At 47.1% G+C, this 19,473-nt stretch overlaps 1 protein-coding gene across 2 annotated transcripts in view; it reads right to left on the bottom strand.

The window, feature by feature from the left end:
* The window catches only part of LOC101071510 (transcription factor Maf), a 28,732-nt gene extending 9,484 nt beyond the window's left edge, over positions 1–19,248 (bottom strand). Inside the window, exons 1-2 of one of the 2 annotated variants that reach the window (XM_003967094.3) lie at positions 17,790–19,246; positions 12,287–12,355 (exon numbers count right to left, since the gene is read on the bottom strand). In XM_003967094.3, the coding sequence (XP_003967143.1) occupies positions 12,328–12,355; positions 17,790–18,766 (1,005 nt within the window). In that variant the 5' untranslated portion in view covers positions 18,767–19,246 and the 3' untranslated portion in view covers positions 12,287–12,327. Of the gene's footprint in view, positions 1–12,286; positions 12,356–17,789 lie in introns of both variants that reach the window. The other variant, XM_029841446.1, reaches the window with a different exon arrangement.
* Positions 19,249–19,473: the final 225 nt, after the last annotated feature.

Raw genomic sequence — 19,473 nt, 5'->3', positions numbered from 1 at the left:
CTATAGGATCAGGGATAATGTTGCATAAATATTTGATGCTTTCTTTGCGGGCTCTTCTGAGCTGTGCTGGGAGAGTGCAGCATTAAGCTGGATGATCAAGGGGAACTTCGAGGCGCGCTCTTGCACATGCAATTACAAAGACACATGCATGCGGCCAGGTCCGGTCAGTGCCCCCCCCCCCACACACACACACACAGATGTTGAATGTGTCTCTGACGCCACTCGGGCTCAATATGGACGTCTGTTGCTAACACACCTTTTGTAATGAAAGTTATATAAATGAATAGAAGCGTTGCTGGACGTCTGACGCACGTCCCACGGTGCACAGAGAGATGAATGCTGCGGGGAGAGTGCTGTTGCCGCCGCCCCCTCCACACCTGTAAAATAAAGAGTACCAATTTCTCTCTGTGGAGCGAGTGTGAAATGTCAGCCTGCGTAATCTCAGAGTTCTCAGAGCACAGAGGCAACGAGGGGGTTTCTCCTCCAAAGATGTACGCAGATGGTGGCTGATATATGATATTAACCTTTGCTGTCCTGACTGTACCCCAACACACACCTACACACGCACTGAAGCAACCGTGCTAATAATATCGATCCACCCACTGACACACAATGGGTTTTTTTTTCCTCTTCCTATTGGCCAAAGTGTGTGTGATCCGTAATTTGGACCGCTAACATTCAGTTTAAGCGTCGTAAACTTTTCTCTTCATCCTGAAGTACGTAAAGCTGCCATACGTGCAGCATATCTCACACAAATTAATGTGATAAATGTGCCAGCGCTCTGGTGTTTTCCTCATTTTAAATTGCTTGTCAGCGGCAACATTCTTTAGACAAACGAGCCCCTGGTTTTTAGCGTCGCTCCTCACTTTGTCTACCGAATTGTCAGCGAGGGGAGGCGAAAATAAGGAGCCGCGGGGGGGGGGGGAGAAAAAGTGCAAAACCAAATTGGCACAGAGGGATAAGAGTGAGATATCAAAAGACTGGATGCTGAGGGATGAGTGAGCAGAGCAGAGTGTCAGTCAGCGTCTCCGGTCTCAGAGGTCAAGGTCTGTATCGCCGCTCTCCGCTGCTGCAACAACAGCCGGCGTGGCCGAGCACCGGGGAGCCAACCAATCTGCACTCCTGCATTGTTCCCTATCTGCGAAAGAAAACGCTTCAGCCTCTCTTTTCCTTACTCCCTCTCTCACACAATCATCCCTCACTTCATATCTGGCGAGAGAGAATAGAGCGTGTTCCTTATTGTCCCCTTAGTGGTGATGTGGGGGTGTGTGTTAGGGCTTGATTGTTACTGGTTTACATAAGGGTATTAAACTCTCGCATAGCCCTATCTATCTGAGCCAGGCAGATATATTTGTGTTGTGGCTCCTTTATGCATTTGTTATTTCCAAAGAGGATTGGGATGCACCAGTGGAAGAGAGGATAGATAGCCTGCTGATATTACCCTCTTCCTCACTCCCTCACTTCCTTCTTTTTGCTCTAAAACACAAAATGTGTGTGTATGTGTGTGTGTGACTTCAAGAAACAAAAGCGGGTAATTAATTAAAGAGAAGTGCACTTTGGCGCTATTGTCCTGTTAACAGCATCCAGCCAATCAGCATTCGGAGATATTAGTTGTAATAATAGCTCTTGTTTCTGTCCGTAATGGTCTGAAATTAGGAGCGTATTAGCTCCACATTGTGTCGACGCGCTCAGCCAAATCAAAATAACACGGGGAGAAAGGTTTACTGTCAGCTTAAATCAAACAATAACGCACGGTGCAGGAATGAACGCCTACGCCGCTGACGAGTTACTTTAAATGGACGGAGATTTCCCTGTCGGGAACAATATCGGACTGAAATCAACACTTCAAAAAATGGTGGGAATATGAGTCGGATTTTATTTATTTTTTTGTTGTCGCTGCAGGACTTTTACACAAACATTCACCTTTTTAGAGAAAAATCTCACAGCTAGCGTGTATTTATCCAGTCTGGCCCATTACAGGGTGTTTAATCTCATGCTGGAGTCAGCTGCTAACTTGTGCATCACTCTTACGTTTTGGTGCTTCCTCAACTGTTGCAAAAACACATTCGAAGGTGCATTTATGACCGACCTTTCGCAGCCCGCTCCACTTATAGCATTGACCCTGACCCTTTTATGCAGCATTTTACAGTCAACCATGGTTCTGCTGGGGGGAGGGGGGGGGGGGGTTATCTTGGAGAATCATCTGGCGTTGGAATATGTTAGCCAGAGTGGCAGGAAGTTTGGTTTGTTTTGTTGAAGTTTGAAGTTACCAGAGATGACATCAGGTTTATTATTTATTATTCATCATTAATCATATAGACAAGATCCTCGTGGTGGAAGTGGAATCTGCTCTCCACATTTCTTCTTAATGGCCAGGTTCCAAATCCATTTACTGTACATTAATTCTAAATTCAGGACTTCATAATTGAATATTCCCTATAATGAGTACTTATATTGTCATGTCTGTAGGATTTCCATCCCTGGAATAAGTTAAAAATAAAAAAATCCAAAAGTAATAATTGAAGTGCATTCCTAACATGCAGGCTGTGGTTTGGAGAATTCCCCAGTCTGCGAGCGAGTCTGTGTAGTTGTGCGCACCGGGCAGGAGAGGTTAAATCAAAGTGGAGTCAATAACTTTATCCCGCCCTCCCCGTCTGCTGGGAACGCCTGCTGCTCGCTGGCCGCCTCATGAAACAGGAGGCGGGCTGGGGTTCAACGTTTTCACAAAGGAGGGAAGAGTCGTGCTGCTAATACAGAGGATGATCTGAGAGCGGCGCACAGATGTAGAGACGCGCTTTTATCCACACGTGCACGGCGAGCGAGCGCCTTCCTCGCTGCGTCTGGGAATGATAATGAGCTGAATTCTCTTTTCTCCCAACCCGAGAGTCCAGTCATGGCCGCGTCCCCGACTGAATCGATACCGTCGCCCATAATCTTTACTGTGGGATGAAACGCAGCATAAATCAGGCAAAGCTCTTCACACTTTCCTCTCTTTAGCAGCCTCCGGGTGTGTGCCGCTCTCTACTGGGCCGTCAGCGCTTTCTTCCCAGTCCCCCCAGTCCCCCCAGCATCTGTGTGTCATATCACATATCACTTTATTGGTTCTGTTCTCTTTCTCAGCGCCGTTTGTCAGGAATTAATTGTCCCTCCACCACTGCAGGTGACGGGAACGATGTTGGAGTGGGTCAGCTCTCCCTGAAGACGTGCACGTTCAAACAGGACGCGGAGACGTGTGTGTGACTTCCAGCTCTGCTCTCTCTGAGTGTGAGTAATGAGGTTTGGAGAGGAAAGCTTAGCCAAATCCTCTCATCAGTCTTCAGTCCTTCAATAACCAATCAGCAGGCTAATTCAATACCCAATCACAGGGCTAATAGCATCCAGCCCAGAGGAGCACCAATAAGAACCCGGCTAATGGACCCCGGGGAATAACTGCGTCCACGCAGAGCTTTGGCAAAAAAAAAAAGAAAAAAGAGGCAGAAATTCTTTTTCTTTACTGTCTAACGATCTGAGTCCGGTCGGGCTGAAGCAGTGCAGCAGACAAAGAACCTCTCATTAAGCTTCTTCAGACATTCATGCAGACTTTAGAGCACCAAAGGGACGCGAAAAACCGTGCAGCGACAACTGAAAAAAAATGTAGTTGGATATTTGAACCGTATTCCAGCGTCACGCGTTGCAGAGCTCCGTGGCATTTACACTCAGGAGCGTCTGAGCCGTGGTGGCGTCACAAATCCCCATCCTGACACGCACTGAATAAACTGTCAGGGCTGTTATATAGTGTCTCCATAAAGCCCCACCATCAAACAGTTACTGCTGCCATCGGCTCTGTCCACTGCACCAACAACACAAACAAATCACTCCGCGCTGTGGAACTCCGGCAGGTGGGTCTCACACATGATTGTTTTCTCTGATATGATCACCTACAACACGCTCGGTCGCCGTCCATGCTGACCTCCCTCTCCAGGCCTGCGCCACTAAAAGCTTTTCAGTGTTTTGTGATGCAAATGATGCATCCTCCGCTGTCCCTGCAAAGCTTTAACAGCTATTTTTCTACTGTTTCCATCCTGGGCTGACTCTCAGTGTCGGAAGGATTTGGAAATACATGTTATGTTGTCAAGAAAAACACCCAATGCCTAATGGTATTTCGCAATAGGAGGAAATCACCATGGGTGCATCATCTTCTATGGGTGAATCTCTGTGGCCTCGGCCTTGAAGGAATGACAATTGATCTGCAGGTTATTTCCCGCTTCCTGTTGGCTAATTGAAACAAAGTAGGACGGCTGACTTGGGCTGCGCAGCATCTATCAATACTGCGGTTGTGCGGCGGAGGGCCGTGCCTGGGTCCCGTCGCCTTGCTTGAATAAGCGTGTCTGTCTGTGCTACCTGGTGGGGGAACCATTTTTATTCCCAGCAGAAGGTGCGCGTGTGCAGGAGCTGCAAAGTCCTCTTCTTCTCTATCACCTCGACAAACGGGGGCAAACGCAGAGCGTAGGCGAGGTTCACGAGAAGCCAGATCGACCTGATGATGTCACTCATAGCAGAAGTGCTTGGCTGATCACTCAACATGTCACATGATCTAAGCCAAAATCCGATATGAATAGTTCATTCTTTCTGTAAAGTCCGAAAGCACAATCTTTCACGTGCTCTTTGTACAACATCATTAACTGGAGTAATGAGGCCCACTCCACATTCTAGAGCCCTTACGTGATTTCATTAAATACAAGTGAAACTTCCACTCAGACATTCAGAGATCTTTCCTGCCAGCTCTCCGGCCGCCCTGTTTTTTTCTCCTCCCAAACTCCAGTAATGATTTCAGCCGGTGTCTTCTAACTGTCTAATCAAACACTCGTTAGGCTGCAGGATGCACTGAATCATCGTTAAATCTATCTGCGTGTTACCTGCGCTGCTACAATTAGCTGCGAACCTCATTGGAAGCTCATTGAAATTCCTCTTATGAATCTCAATTAAACAGAGTCAAACAAACAGGAGATGTAGACACACACGCACACGCACACCCACACGCCTTCGTTTTAATTAATTTGTTTTGATACTCAAGACAAATCCTTTACAAATCCTCACGTGGTAATGAACAATTATCTTACATTTAATAAGCACACAGAGATAATGAAACAATTAGAGAGGAAGGCGCCGTTTAAAGATGGAAGCGGTGCTTTTAACCACTCTACAGTTTGTGCTTTAATTGTCTTTCAGTGGGCTCCGAGTTCAGCGAGGGACACGATCATAAAACGTGTCCTCATAAGGTACAAATCAAACCCCCTTCAAAGCAGAAACACCAACCAATAAATTAGCACTTGTAGAAAGTAACAGCATTCAGTGAAGGAGCAAACACACACACGCTCAACGTCCCAAACACACTGCCTTTCTTTCTGGTGTTATCACAGGGGCCAATTAGTGGGCCTCAGCTTTCTGTACAGGCATTTGTCAGGGGACCTATAGGGAGCCCGCGGGGCTGCGAGAGGCCTCAGGGTAGCAGGAGAATTATCACTCTTCTCATCTCTCAAGCATCCTTGCATATACACAAGCACACACACACACACACACACACACACACACACACACACAAACACACACACACTAAAATACTCATTCTACTGTATTACCAAAGTAAGGACATTTTGCTGGTCCTCAAAACTTCATCGGACTGTTTGAGGGATACGACATGGCTATAAGGTTGTGGTTAGAACTGGGTTAGGGGGTTAGCTGGGGGGCATTAGGGTTCAGGAGCTTGTCTATGAAAGTGCCCACGAAGACAGAAATATGTGTGCGCATGAGTAACTGCTCAGCAAGTGCCTTCCTTGCTAAGAGTTTTATCCCAGTCACACACCTCCCAACTTCCCATCATCGTTCTTTCCTCTCATCTCTCTGAGACCTCCTGCTGAGTGCCTGGTAGGTGGTTAACATGTACACACACGTATACACAGACACACACACACAGTTCTCTCTCTGAAGGGGCGGACAGGGAGGGGGTGACAGCGACAGAACACGTGGAGGTAGATGAAGAAGAAGAAGAAGAAGAAGCAGGAAGGGGGATGGAGGAACAGAAGCAGGCAGCTGTCCTCTGTCAAGCCTTTGTCTGCCTGTTACACACAGGACCAGTTGTTTGTGGCCCACTTTCAGTCAGTACAATAACCTGAAACATTGTTAATCTTTCTCACTGGCGAGAGGAAAAAAAGAGATCCGTCTTATTTCTCACACAGCTGCTCGCCTGTGAGGGTGTCGTGCTGCTGCTGGTGTTTGTCCGTGAAGTTTGTGCGCGTTTGTGTGTGACGCGGATGGGGACAGAGACAGCCGAGTGGAAGCAATAGATAAGATAAGTGCTCTTTATTTCTGACAGAGTCATTTAGCTGTGGATGAGAAGAAGAGGGGAGGACAGAGTTATAGTTATGGAGCTGTCGGAGGTTTGGGAACGTTGGATAAAATGAGGCTCGGAAGAGAGGAGGAGAACAAAGGTGTGAAGGGAAAGAGGGGCGGCGGCGGTGGAGGCATCTACATGACCTTGCAGTCAGAGAAACAGATGGAGGGAGGAGAATGTGTTTCTTCTAAATCATGTTGTTTTTATCCATCTGAAGCATACACACACACACACACACACACACACACACACACACACACAGAGAGAGAGAGAGGCTTTCGAGAAGATGCTTCCTCGTCGTATTTCTGTTAGCATTGAGGCATCAAGCTGTCATTTTCTGCCATTTTCTTCTCCCCCTCTCTGTTTCCTGTGTGAAGAAGTAAGTATTTATTTTCATTTATCAAAGCTTCACACCCTTGTGAGAGAAATTGCAGTGTCTGCAATACTGCGTGAGTGAATGTGTGTGTGTGTGTGTGTGTGTGTGTGTGTGTGTGTGTCTGGGGGATGCGGAGCACTGCTCTGGGTTATTATGGAGAGACTCCGATGCGACAGGAAATTCCTCTGATTGGGAATAAAACACCATCTTATCTATTTAAATAATCCCCACTGCACCTTCATCAACACACATGTATGCATATAGACATGCATTTATGCACTATAAATAAAAACACATATACAGAGTAACATAAGAAATCAAACACATTCACTGAATATCACACACACACACACACACACACACAACATCTGCAGAAGCCGGCAAATCTGCGCATGTAAACAAACACACGGGCAAACTCACAAAGGGATTTGTCGTAATTAAATTGCAATGATCGCCCTATTTTAACTTTCACTTTGAAGATGAAAAAATAGTGCTCGAGCCGCGACACGATGAAAAACAGTCCTAATAGAACATGAAAAGAACATCTAATTATTCAAAGGAGAGTCGTTACTCTCGGAGTGAGAAACGCAGTAAACAAATACAAAGATTTCCTGCAAACCTCAGCAGAATTCTGCACATGAACCATACGCAGCTGCGCGCACCATCGCGCGTGGTCATCCCGGCCTCTGACCTTTGACCTTTGACTGATCAGAACAGCAGAACCCGTACTTGACCTTTGACCCCGCGGTATTTTTAATAACCAGCTTACCTCACTGAAGAAGCAACCAACTGAACATGTGCCAATAAGACAAGGGCGAACGATAGATGCACCCTGAGCTGTGTGTGTGTGTGTGTGTGTGTGTGTGTGTGTGTGTGTGTGTGTGTGTGTGTGTGTGTGACAGAGAAAGAGTAATGTTTGTTAGGTTTCCAGCCTGAAACTGCAGATGTTCACCCCAGGTGGTCTGACGTTAATAACATTCCACATTTTACAGGCACTTTAATTCACTCAAGATAAAACCGTACATAAACAACACGGACCACTGGGATCCATCTATCAACGGCAGCAACAGCAGCGTCTGCAAGTGCTCTGCTTAAATGTGACGTCACGTGATCGAGTTTCAGCTCAAATGAATATCGCACATACGGAGGATGGTTTTATCCGTGAGATGGCTGCGTCCGACGTGTGAGATCCTGACCCCGGTGGACTGTGGCCAACTCACACGCGCACTGGTGTCAGTGGTGATATTGGTGTGGCGTTTAAATCTGGAGCCGTTATTTGCTGACAGTCTTGTGAGGCTCCTGAAAACAAAAAAATGGACAGTGGCGCTCCACCTGACTGGTATTTTTGTGTGCGTCATGAATCTTTTATCAGCCTTTATAAGAGCGCAGCCGAAACACACATTCTGATCAAACGTGCACAGGCTCCGTGCAGCTCAGCCTCCAGGAAGCACAAACAGGGCTCTGAGCGCGTGTTTAAAGACTGAAATCAGCAGGAGCTTCCAGCATTTGATATAAATGAGTCTGCTGGAGAATGTGTGCGCTCAGCAGCCGACAGCCTTCACCGGTAAATAAAATAGGAACAGTCGGGTCACAATCACACAAACAACTGCCATCTGTCTTTGTGGCTGTCTGCAGGAGTCAATGAGCCTGACTGGAACCAGTTCGTACTGCAGCACTTAAACGCAACACAGTCGAAAAAACAAACAAACATTAAAATATGGGTGAATTAATTTGCGCCGCTCGCTCCCTCTTATCATTGTCTTGGTTCCTCTCCACACGCTCTGTCCCTCCCTCTCTTCCTGTAAATGAGTGATTTATCAGCCTTAATTGCTGCGGGTGGTTCGTGTGGTCACATGACCACAACAAGACAGCCCGTGATAAATACACCCTCAAGATTAAAACCTGGAGAAACAGCGAGGCACGTCGCTCCCGCCACATCTGCAGCATGCAAATGCACGTGGGCGCTGACGAAAATAGAAAAGGCAATAAAGGGGTCACTTTGAATCTGCCTACGATGTGTTTTATATTTATCAGCGCAGGCCAAAGGCCAATATAGGCCAAGTCAACATGCTGTGTTTTATGCCATAAACTGTGCAGGCAGAATGCGCCAGTCTGCAACAGTGCGCCTTTCCTCCTCGCAGCGTTCAGCAGCAGCAGGATGCTGACTGACGGAGCTGCGCCGCTCGCTTCATGCGTATTATCGTTACATGGACCCAGTTCTCAACCGCTGACCTTTTTATTCACCACACGATGCAACGGTAAAATAATATATGAGGTGTCTCAGCCAGAGCCATTGTGCTGTGCAGTACACTGGAGGGGTTGGTGAGCGTTTGTGTAATTACACACAACTGGTCGGAGCTGGTTTGGTTTTGCACGTTGGAGGTGTATCCTGTGGACGTTGTTGTGGTCTTTGTTTATGTGCCGCAGTAAAACACATTTATTGCTGTGCTTTGCGCTGCTGTCATGCGAAGGAGGCATTTTGCGAAATGTAAAGACACGTTGGGCACGTTGGGCTCAGATTTACAAAATGCTGTATGTGTGTGTGTCCGTGGGTGTGTGTTAAAGAGAAGAAAACAGTCAGCAAAATGTTGAAATCAGAATATATGTGGCAGAAATGCATCTTGTGGTGCAAATTAGTTTGTTTAATAATAAGTTTAATAAGTTTTTCATGGAGTTCTTCCACATACATTCTGTAATTGAAGGGTTTTAATATAATAAAAGAAGTAGGTGAAAAGTCAGCCTGTGTTTGTGTGTGTGTGTGTGTGTGTGTGTGTGCGAGTGTGTGCGTGCATTACAGGTTGCACATGTGAACGTGCTAATACTTGGGAAGGGGTGGCTCCTGCACCTCTTTGCTCACCCCATTTTTTATTTGTCTGTATTATTTAGCTTCCTCTCAGCACTTAAAGTTAATGTCATCCAACAGAAAATAGAGGCTGAAAGCTAAAATTCAGCAGTTTCTCTCCAGCTCAGTTATTTATCAAGCTAACAAGCAGAAGATGCATCTCAGGCCCAGGAAATATACGCCATTAAAGCCCGGAGCGTTTGAGTGTTTGAGTGGCGGGGGGATAAAAGTCAGCTTGTCAGGAAGAGGGGATGGACAGCTCTTCTAACCATATGGATGCAGAGAGACCAACATTCCACATTTATACAACGGACAATAGATGCTCCGGAGGTACAGCTGGAGAAGCATCCTTCACCTGCTTGTGCTGCATGTCTGTGTCTGTGTGTGTGTCTGTGTATGTGTGTGTGTGTCTGTGTATGTGCGTATGAAGTGCAGATTTGCTCATGGATCTTAAAGAAGATGCTTCAGGGCTAACAGCAGACACAGTTTGGAACTTTGAATAAATCATGTGCTGCCAGAATGAGCTTAGAACTAATTTTCTCTGGTGGAGCGGGTGTTGAAACGCGTCCCGAGGACTGTTAGCATTGTGCCGTGTTAACATCGCTAAAGCATCAGGAACTAACGATGGCGTGTTTGAATTCAATTAGACGCTGGGTGCAACGCTAAGCAGCTAGCATGGCACAGCCACCGCAGGGGAGAGAGAGGAGGCGATGGTGACTTGTGGGGAAGGAGTGTGTGTTTGTGTGTAAGGAGAAGGAGGCCGCGAGCGGGAGGAAGGCCCTGGGCTGACGGCTCCTGCGATTCAGGGGAATACATTATATCACACTGACCTGCGGGGGATCACAGATTTTTCTCCCAGTGCTGTGAACACACAGCCACAACCCGAGGACAACAGGCGCTCTGAGGCTGTCTCACTCATATTTAAAGGCTTTACAGCTAATTATGTTTCAATAAAACAACACAATCCAGGCTTAAACAACTGAAACATCACAGCGGGGAAAACTGTGTATTAGCATAAAAGAAGAGCGGGTTGATGTTTGGAGGTTTGGCTTTAGGCTGCAGTTATTCTCTGGTTCCTACAAGAGTTACAAAAAAACACAACGCGTTTTTTAAAAACAACCCAAGTCTAAACTCAGTTGTTCTGTGTTCAGTATGTGTATCTTTACAACTGCAGAAGGAGAAAGCTCAGCTGAAATTCTGAACGCTGCGCAGATTCTCCTATGTTTAAGGCTTAGGCTGATTCTTCAGGCTCTTGCTGCCCCCCCCCCCCCCACTCCTCTTGTCTACAAAAGCCCTGACCTGCCTGCCTGCTGCCAGCCACCACGGCACCCTGCCTCCCGTCTTCTCCTTCCCCATTGAGAGAATGTGGGGGTAGCGGTGGCGAGAGGCTCACGCAGGAGGATCGCGGAGGTGTGGTGGGTGCATGGGGGCTCTGAGGTTCCCTCAATTGTGCCTGCTCCGCACCCCTGCCTGTGACCTCAGAGCTCCGAACAGCCAGAAAACGCTGAAGCATGCAGGTGTCCTAATGCTGCAACAACACACACAGATACACACGCAGACAGACACACACACCTGCTCTCTCTCTCTTCTAGACTCACCTGCCCTCAAGTCTGCATCGTATCGTTTTTAAGCTCCTTTGCCTCCCTCACCTTCAGTGCTTTATGCTCAAAATGACGATTTATTTACAATTAGTGGAGATTTTCAAAGTTGACATGACGGAGTTAAACTAAAATGGAAAATAAAGATGCTGAGGACATGGCAAAAGAAGAATATTCTATCTGCTGCACAGTAAAATTAGCCCCTGCTGATGCTGTAAATTTGTCTGTCCAGCATCTTGACTGTATCAAACCTGACCTGTCCAGTGTGTGCGTGTGTGTGTGTGTGTGTTGGGGGGGGGGTGTTGGGTGAAGAGAGTTGTATTACAGTGGTGATGAGTCGCCTGGCTCTGAGGCTGATACCTCAGCAGCGCCCTGCATTGACCAGGCCTTTAAATAAAGCCTTCGATCCTGCAGCAGCAGCAGCAGAGAAGGTCACTCTCTGCCTCTGGTTACCCTGCCTGTCTGTCTGTCTGTCTGCATCCACCACCCAGAGTCCTCCTTTCCCTTCTGCCACCTCACCCTGGCGTCCATGCTTGAGTACAAACCCTCTTTGTTTGCTCTCTTAACTCCATCCATAACTTTGCCGTCATTCTTTCCCCCTAGCACCCTAGAGAAGAACCCCCTCCCCCCATAAAAAACAAAACAAAGTCTTCACAGGAATCCTTCCATCCCTCCACCATCTGCATGTCAGATAGAAATGAAAGACTATATATATGGGGAGTGTTTTTTTTTCCTCCTCAGAGGGAGCAGAGAGAGTGAAGGGGGTCATGGTGTCAGGACAGAGGTTCTGGTCTGATCCCTGGAGCGCTGCACTCGTCACCCTCCCGTCGATCAAAGCACTCCGTCACAGAGCTGCCTCCCATCACGCAGCAACGACGGAGAGGGCGCTCCATCGTCGGTCGGGTGATAAATAATATCAGTTGTTAATGAAAGCCTCCCCGCTGTCCTGTCTGCAGTCCTAGACTAATGTTTGAGGTCACAACCGATGTCCCCGTTTTGGGGAAAATTTAAAAAAAAAAGAAAAGAAATAGAGGCAAAATGCTGCTCGTTTAAAAAAAATGCATGTGTCGTCATGCGGAAAATACGTGTTTTTAAGTTACCTCAGAGTCCCAGGTGGTGAGATGAGGATGCCACGGCTCTATCACAGATGGAGGAATTTTCTTGAAGTCCTAAAATAAAGTGGAAAAAAAAGGGAACTGAAATGGGAACAGATTTAAAATGATGATGTCAAACAAACACACTTCAGTGCAGGAGGATGTGCTGAAGTAGAAGGAAACACAGCCAGCATTCCAGACACTGAGGCGTAAAACAAAGTTAAAGACGAGCAACAGAGATAGAAATCAGGCCCAAATTAAAACCCGCTCAGTTAGTTTAGATTGAACTGCTGCAAATGTGCACACGAGAATAGGCATCGATGCTAATCGGCTTTTTTTGACAGGTTGAGCCGTTCGAACAGGTCAGGGCCGAGTTTAAAACTCCCATTCGGGAGAATTAATCATCCTGGCTATGTTTCCAGTTGATGCAGAAGAGGGACAGCAAATATTAAATCCTCCCGACCCCCCCTTGAGCAACAATGAGAGCTTTTCGTGTCCCTCCGAGCTGATTGGCTGCTGGGGCCAAATGGACTCTGACCTATTCAAGCACACCGGCGATCCCAGTGTCAGAGCTGCCACGCTCCCACACACGTACACACACACTGTCCAGAATGTGCTGGGAAGAATCTGCACTTAAGTCAATAAATGCACGGGCCACACACACACATACCCACTCAGACAGACACATACACACACACACATATACACGCACACAGCTCAATACAGGAAAAGTGAATTCCACGTGCAGGCTGCTGCTACATGGCAGCAGTCTGTGGGGTCAAGGCTTTTCCCAGGTACAAATGAAAGGGAAAGGAGAGACTTTGGAAGAGCCGCACAGCCAGGTGGGTCACCTTGCTTGGCAAAGAGATCAATGTCTGTTTGACAAAGAGCGAGCGAGAGAGAGAGAGAGAGAGAGGCAGAAGGGTAAATCACCTCCCTCCCTTCATTAACATGCAGGTAAAAAACATGGGCTCGGCTCCAAATGTGCACCACACAATCGCATGCGTGCTCACTCACACGCTCTTGGTTTTTGTTTGTACCCCCCCCCCCCCCCATCTGTGCCATGCAGCTCTGTGTTCATCGGTGAGCGTGAATATCGTGATCCCAGCTAATTAAATCATAATTAGCTTTCATCAGCCGCCCTTTAGTTATGCGTCCGGCAGAGAGCTCCTTCAACAAGCAGGTGCAAATCCGGACAAATCTAAAAGACCCCCCCCCCCCGACCCACCCAAGCATTTAGGGAGAGAGCCCAGTTTAAGACGAGACTACGGGGCTGGACTGAGACAATCACATTAGTCTCCTCTCAGATCTGCTGGGGAAAAGAATAAAAAAAAAACCTAATCCGATGCGGAGAGCTGCAGCACTCTCAGAGGAACCTGCTGCGTCCTCACACACACAGGACCACGACAGGAGGGGAGGGGGGCAAGTTAAATTATTAGGGTTTCCCATAAATGACACATAACTCAGGACACAGGAGGAGAGGGAGGGAGGGGGGCTGTGGCTGCGCAGGTCACCATGATGGACGGAGCACAGAGGAACATAAACGCAACGGATTTAAATCACTTTAAATGTAAATGTTTATGGTGCGGTGTGATGCAGATGCAGACTGAGTGGAGGAGATTGAAATTGTTTCCTCTTTTGAATGCAAATATGTTTTTAACCCTTCGGGATCCCTTTTTTCCCCCCTCGGTCCTGAGGAAAGCAACACTTAGGGAGGAATAATAAAAGAGCAGGGCACCGAACGGGAGGGCTGCTAAAGAAATGGAAAGAAAAACATGCATACAGCATGTCTCAGTCCAAATGTTGACACTCCCCCGTAATGTCTGTCTGTCTGAATAATGACATATGTGAAGTTTTGCTTTTGTTTAAAAAAAAATACAAATAAAAGGCTGAGCGTGAAAAATGACTCGTTCCGAAAGATTTAATGCCCTCGGTTAAAACACGTTCGCGCCTCCGCAGCAAGGTCAAATAAAAGACAATGCCGGCTGGTTATTGAGCACTCACGCAAATAGACACTAAAAAGTGCGCACGTCCCTCAGTCCTATTAATTCCGAGGCATTAAAGGGTGCTACACGATGATGATTCAGTTGTCAATACTGATACATTTCAAAGTGATATCCCATAGTTGACCTGAAAGAGGGAGTCCAATATTATGACAGAAGACAACTACATTATCTTTAATAACCTAATCATTGGACAGGCTACAAATGATCACACTGCAGCAGTCAATACACTGCGAGGGAGAATAGAATTACACTTCATACTGATAAGATTAATAACGGCCAACGTGCATGTGCGTCTGTGCGTGTTTTGCGGAGGGACATCGCATGGTTAGGCTTTAAAAAAGTAAAGAGAAGCAAAAAAAAAAAGAGAGAAATGCAAAATCTTGAGTGCTGAGAAGAGAAGAAGAAGTACTGTCTCATACAACTATTATTTCCTGTGTGTTCTGTCCTCCTTCAACACAGGAAGTGAATCAGTGCCATTGAATCCTCCTGCCCTTTGGTGCACCTAGAAGTCAACACACCCACACACACACACACACACATACACACAAACGCAGGCACGGTGACAAGAAATGAGCGTCAAAAACGCGTCCCACACACGTTCCACGCCTCTATGACGATCAGCGATTTTCCACTTCCACCCTTCTTGAATGACACGCAAACACTGGAACCCTCCAGCGTGACCCCTGAGACGGCGCGGAGCAGGTTTGGCTGATGACGTTCAGGCGGCAGGAAATAAAAGAGCCTAACAAATCCTCCCTGCCGCACAGAAGAAAGAAGAATAGCGTCTCCAGTTGTGGGTTATAACACAAATGTAATTAAATAGCACACTATATTGACCTAATCAGATAGGAGGGCCATAAATTAGTGGACACATGCTCACTAAAAGGCCCTCTCCTCTCAGCTAGGACACATATCTGATCATTTATCATCTGAAAGGAGCAGGAAGACAGCCAGCATCTCCCTCTCCTCCTCTCTCCCTCACCTTAAATCACAGAGAAAATCATTCCTGCAGGCATGAGAGCATCTCTCTCTCTCTCTTTCCCCCCTCTCTCTCTATCTCTCCCTCTATCGCTCCCTCTCTCTCTTTCCACCCCTCTCTCTCCCCTTCTCTTTCTCTCTCTCTCATGCATGTCTGCCTGCTGCCCAGGTGAGACACGACAGATTGTCCATCAACAGATTGTAATTCTTCTGACGTGCCATCACTGCAGCAGTTTCCCCTCAGCTGTTCAAATTCCTTTAAAGAAAGCTACACAAACTCCTCCCTGCAGTCAGGAGATAGTGACCCTCACTCACACGCGCGCAGACACGCGTCAGGTTTTGCATTGTCCTGGCTTTGCAGCCTCGGTCCGGACCCGGTGCAAATGCATTTGTCCCTCTGCCTGCGGGACGGACTCTGCGGGAGCGACTCCGCCGCAGCAGCTGTCACTCACCGCAGAGCCAAATTGCCGCGATTGGCTCCCGCTGCTTTATTGGCGTCGCTGTGTCACATGTCAGTCAAACGTTCTCCACACTCAGCTGACCGCTGCGGTCTGCAAAATTTCCTCAGACAGCAGGAAATGTGTCAGGAGAAACGGGTCTTTTTAGGAATTAGTCGGATTTCACCGCGTCGCTGACGCGGGCCTCCCGCGGATGCGTCGCGTTATTTCAAACTGGAGTTTGAACATATTTGTCCACAAATGCGGCCTCATATTTATATTTATGAAAGAACGTGTGTTGTCGCGCGCACTCTCTCACCCACACACACATGCGCGCGCACGCACCGTTTCAGGTCGATTTTCAATCAGAATGTCCACACACATGTTCAACAGGTGGACAGCAAAAAGTGCAAGTTTACTCTAAAATCAATCATTAACTTGCTCTTTTCTGGGGCATCTGCGAGACAATTACGAGGCTCTCAGGCCAACGTATTTGAAACTGAACTGCTATTTTTAAACGTTTCCTCCTTTATTAACGCGAAAGGTGAAGATGCGCGCTCTTTTCTCCAAGAAAGAGAGGCGATGTTTGTGATAGATTTTGGGGAAAATGTTTTCCATATATTAGTGAATGAAAATTAGCGGGAAAAGCTGCAAATGAAGTGTAAAATACTTGTCAACTCAGAACCGGCCTTGATTTCCACGCGCCTTTTGCGCAATATCGCGCTTCAATTCTAACTGGATCTTTTTCCTCCTCCGCGTCTTTTTAAAATTGTTGCTGCAATATTTGAATCTTTTAAAATTACGAATCAGAAAGGGGACAAACAACAGGCACAACTACAGACAAGAGAATTAAATAAAAGAAGAAATGGCAGAATAGATGTCTTCCACTCAGGAGGGTTTATTAATGACTGGGATCAATTCCAAAGAAGGAGCGCTGTCTGCTGGCTGACTGTTCTGCCCAGAAAACACATTTACTGTACAGAAGCATCACAAAAAATTTATGACTTCACGGTTTTTGCTTGAATTACTTTAATTTCTTTACGATAACGGGGTAATGTTAAAAGTTTACAGGTCGTTTAGAGAGTAGCACCCATAGGGTTCATGTGTAAACCGAATCCGGTTCAATAAAAGAAGGAAAGCACATTAGCTACTGACATCAGCGAGATTTGGTGCAACAATTAAGCGTCAAGACAGAACGTTCACTGGTTCGCTTTGAAGCTTTATTTTATTGTAAAGTTCCACTTGTTGATCGGATTATTCTGTGAACAAAAATGTTCCTACAGATTGTCCCGATGCTTTTCACTCTCACTGAAGACTGTTTGCAGACTGCCAGGGAAGAGCCAGGCTGATTATGGCACACTCACGGGAACTTTTGGAAATGAATGAAAGCCACAGTTTCCCCCTGTTTTGTTGTCCGTGTGTGTGTGTGTGTGAGTGTGCGTGTATGTGTGTGTGTGTGTGTGTGTGTGTGTGTGTACACAAGTTTTACAATATGTAAAAGAAAAGAAATGCTTAAAAACCATTTTTGTACATGACCAGCATGCATGGCTTCACATAGCTGAGATCAAATTCCACAAACATGAACTTAAAATCATTTTCACGAGACAAATATGATGGATGAAATATTTTTTTAAATTACAGCGATGATTTAATTAAATGATTATATTTAACCAAAACCAAAAACATAAAAAAATAATAATAAATCCATTACAAAAAAAACTTTTATAATAAAGGAGCAAATGAATGAATTTGCAGTTACTGGACGGGACGAAGGGCTTTGCAGGGCGACCTGATGCAGCCATGTGTAAAGCATTTTATGTGTTTAAACATTATTATGAATGGATCTAAAAGGCCTTAATATTTACCGAATCGCATTTTTCAGTCGTATAAAAAAATCGCTTTTACGCACTAGGATAATAAAAGCAAACCTGTTCCGGAAGCCGAAACTACTTACAGTTCTAAACACATCAAATAAAAGCTGTTATTCTTCCCGTAACCAAAGCTTCAACGCGAGCGATCACTAACGCACGCAAATCTTTTTTTCCAGATTTCTCTCCGTTACAAAAAGTTTTCAACGCCGAAACTCACATGAAAAACTCCGGGGACGACGGGTTGTTGTCGCTGCTGGATCCTCCGTTTTCTCTGAAGCCGGTGCTGATCAGCTTCTCGTATTTCTCCTTGTAGGCGTCCCTCTCCCGGGCCAACCGGGAGATCTCCTGCTTGAGGTGATCCACCTGCTGTATGAGTTGCGTCTTCTCGCCCTCTAGAAGGTGCCGCTGCTGGACCCGCTTGTACCGGCAGGACTGGGCATAGCCTCTGTTCTTAAGTGTCCTCCTCTTCTGTTTCAGACGGATCACTTCTTCTTTGCTGACCCCCCGGAGTTGCCGATTCAACTCGCGCACCGACATGGTCACCAGCTGTTCGTCCGAGAACCGATCTTCCAAGCGCAAGTGCTGGTGGTTCCCCCCCGCGCCGCCGCCGGACTGCGACCCGGAGGAGGGATGGTGTGCCCCTGTGTGGTGGTGGTGATGGTGGTGGTGGTGGTGGTGGGGAGTCCCGTTCTGAGCTGCGGCTGCAGCGATCACCGCGGACACCACGGCGGCTGCTGACCCCATCTCCTCCCCCGCCATGGCGCCTCCTGCCCCGGCTGCGCTGCCGTACTGCTGCCCCCTGGAATAGCCATCGAAGGTCTGGAGCTGGTGACTGCTGCTGATCAGCGCCTCTACTGCGTCCTCCGGGCTAAAGCCCAGAGCCTCGGGGTTCAACTGCTGTTGGTATCCGGTCATCCAGTAGAAATCCTCCAAGTGAGCCTTCTGCTCGCTCCCTGATCCCGGACTCGGTGCCGAGAAGCTTGGAGAGGGGGGAACCGAGCTGCAAGGCGTGCTCATCGGGGTAGAAGATAGGGATCCCCCGGCGACCACGCGACTGCACTGGTTGATGCTGCGATCGGGCTCCACCGGCTCCTTTTTCACTTCAAACTTCATCAGATCGAAGTCATTAACATATTCCATGGCCAGGGGACTGGTGGGCAGGTCGGAGTTGCTCATTGCCAGCTCTGATGCCATCCTCTTGCTGTTGACAGTCCTCCAAAGGGGGTGAGGAGCACCTGTCAAAGTGGGCTGCTGAGACACGCACTGAGCCAGCTTGATTTCTTTACTTATTTTCTTCAAAACCGAAGGAAAAGGTGGCTTTGCTCGCACTAATTGCGCAGCGCAGCTTTTGGTTTCGTGAGTCGATAAGTTTTTTTTTTTTTCTTCAGCCTGTGTTGCTCAGAGGAGCGCAGTTTCCTCCCTCTCTCCCTGCGTGCTGGTGTCTGAGCGCGACTCTCTCTGTTTCTACCATTTAACACTTCATGGCTCCTTTTAGGATTAGTGCGCCAAATTGAGGAGGTTCGCGGACGCGTCCCGTGCAAATAGTTGCTTTATGGAGAATGAAAAGAGACGGGGGTGAAAAAAAACTCCATCCAGGGATTGATCGATTTTTTTAAGGCTCGGTCAACGGACGAGTTAAAAAGCATTGCTTAGTTTTTATAGGCGCGCTGACGTCACAGGGCAGAAATATGAAATTGACCGAGGCTCAGCCAATCAGGAGCGCAGCGAGGGGGACCTAATTAACATAACAGTCCGGAACCCAAAGTTTTCTGAAGTGGCCAAACCCGGCGGCAGATTAACACGATCTTTTATTCTCTTCTTCTTGCCTTGAGAAATAAAAGACAAATATATGTGATCGTGGAGAAAACTGGGTAATCTTTAAACACGATTCCCCCGTAGAA

Source organism: Takifugu rubripes, chromosome 9, assembly GCF_901000725.2.
Source record: "Takifugu rubripes chromosome 9, fTakRub1.2, whole genome shotgun sequence".
Classification (NCBI taxonomy): domain Eukaryota; kingdom Metazoa; phylum Chordata; class Actinopteri; order Tetraodontiformes; family Tetraodontidae; genus Takifugu; species Takifugu rubripes.
This window is presented reverse-complemented; position numbering and strand designations above follow the sequence as displayed.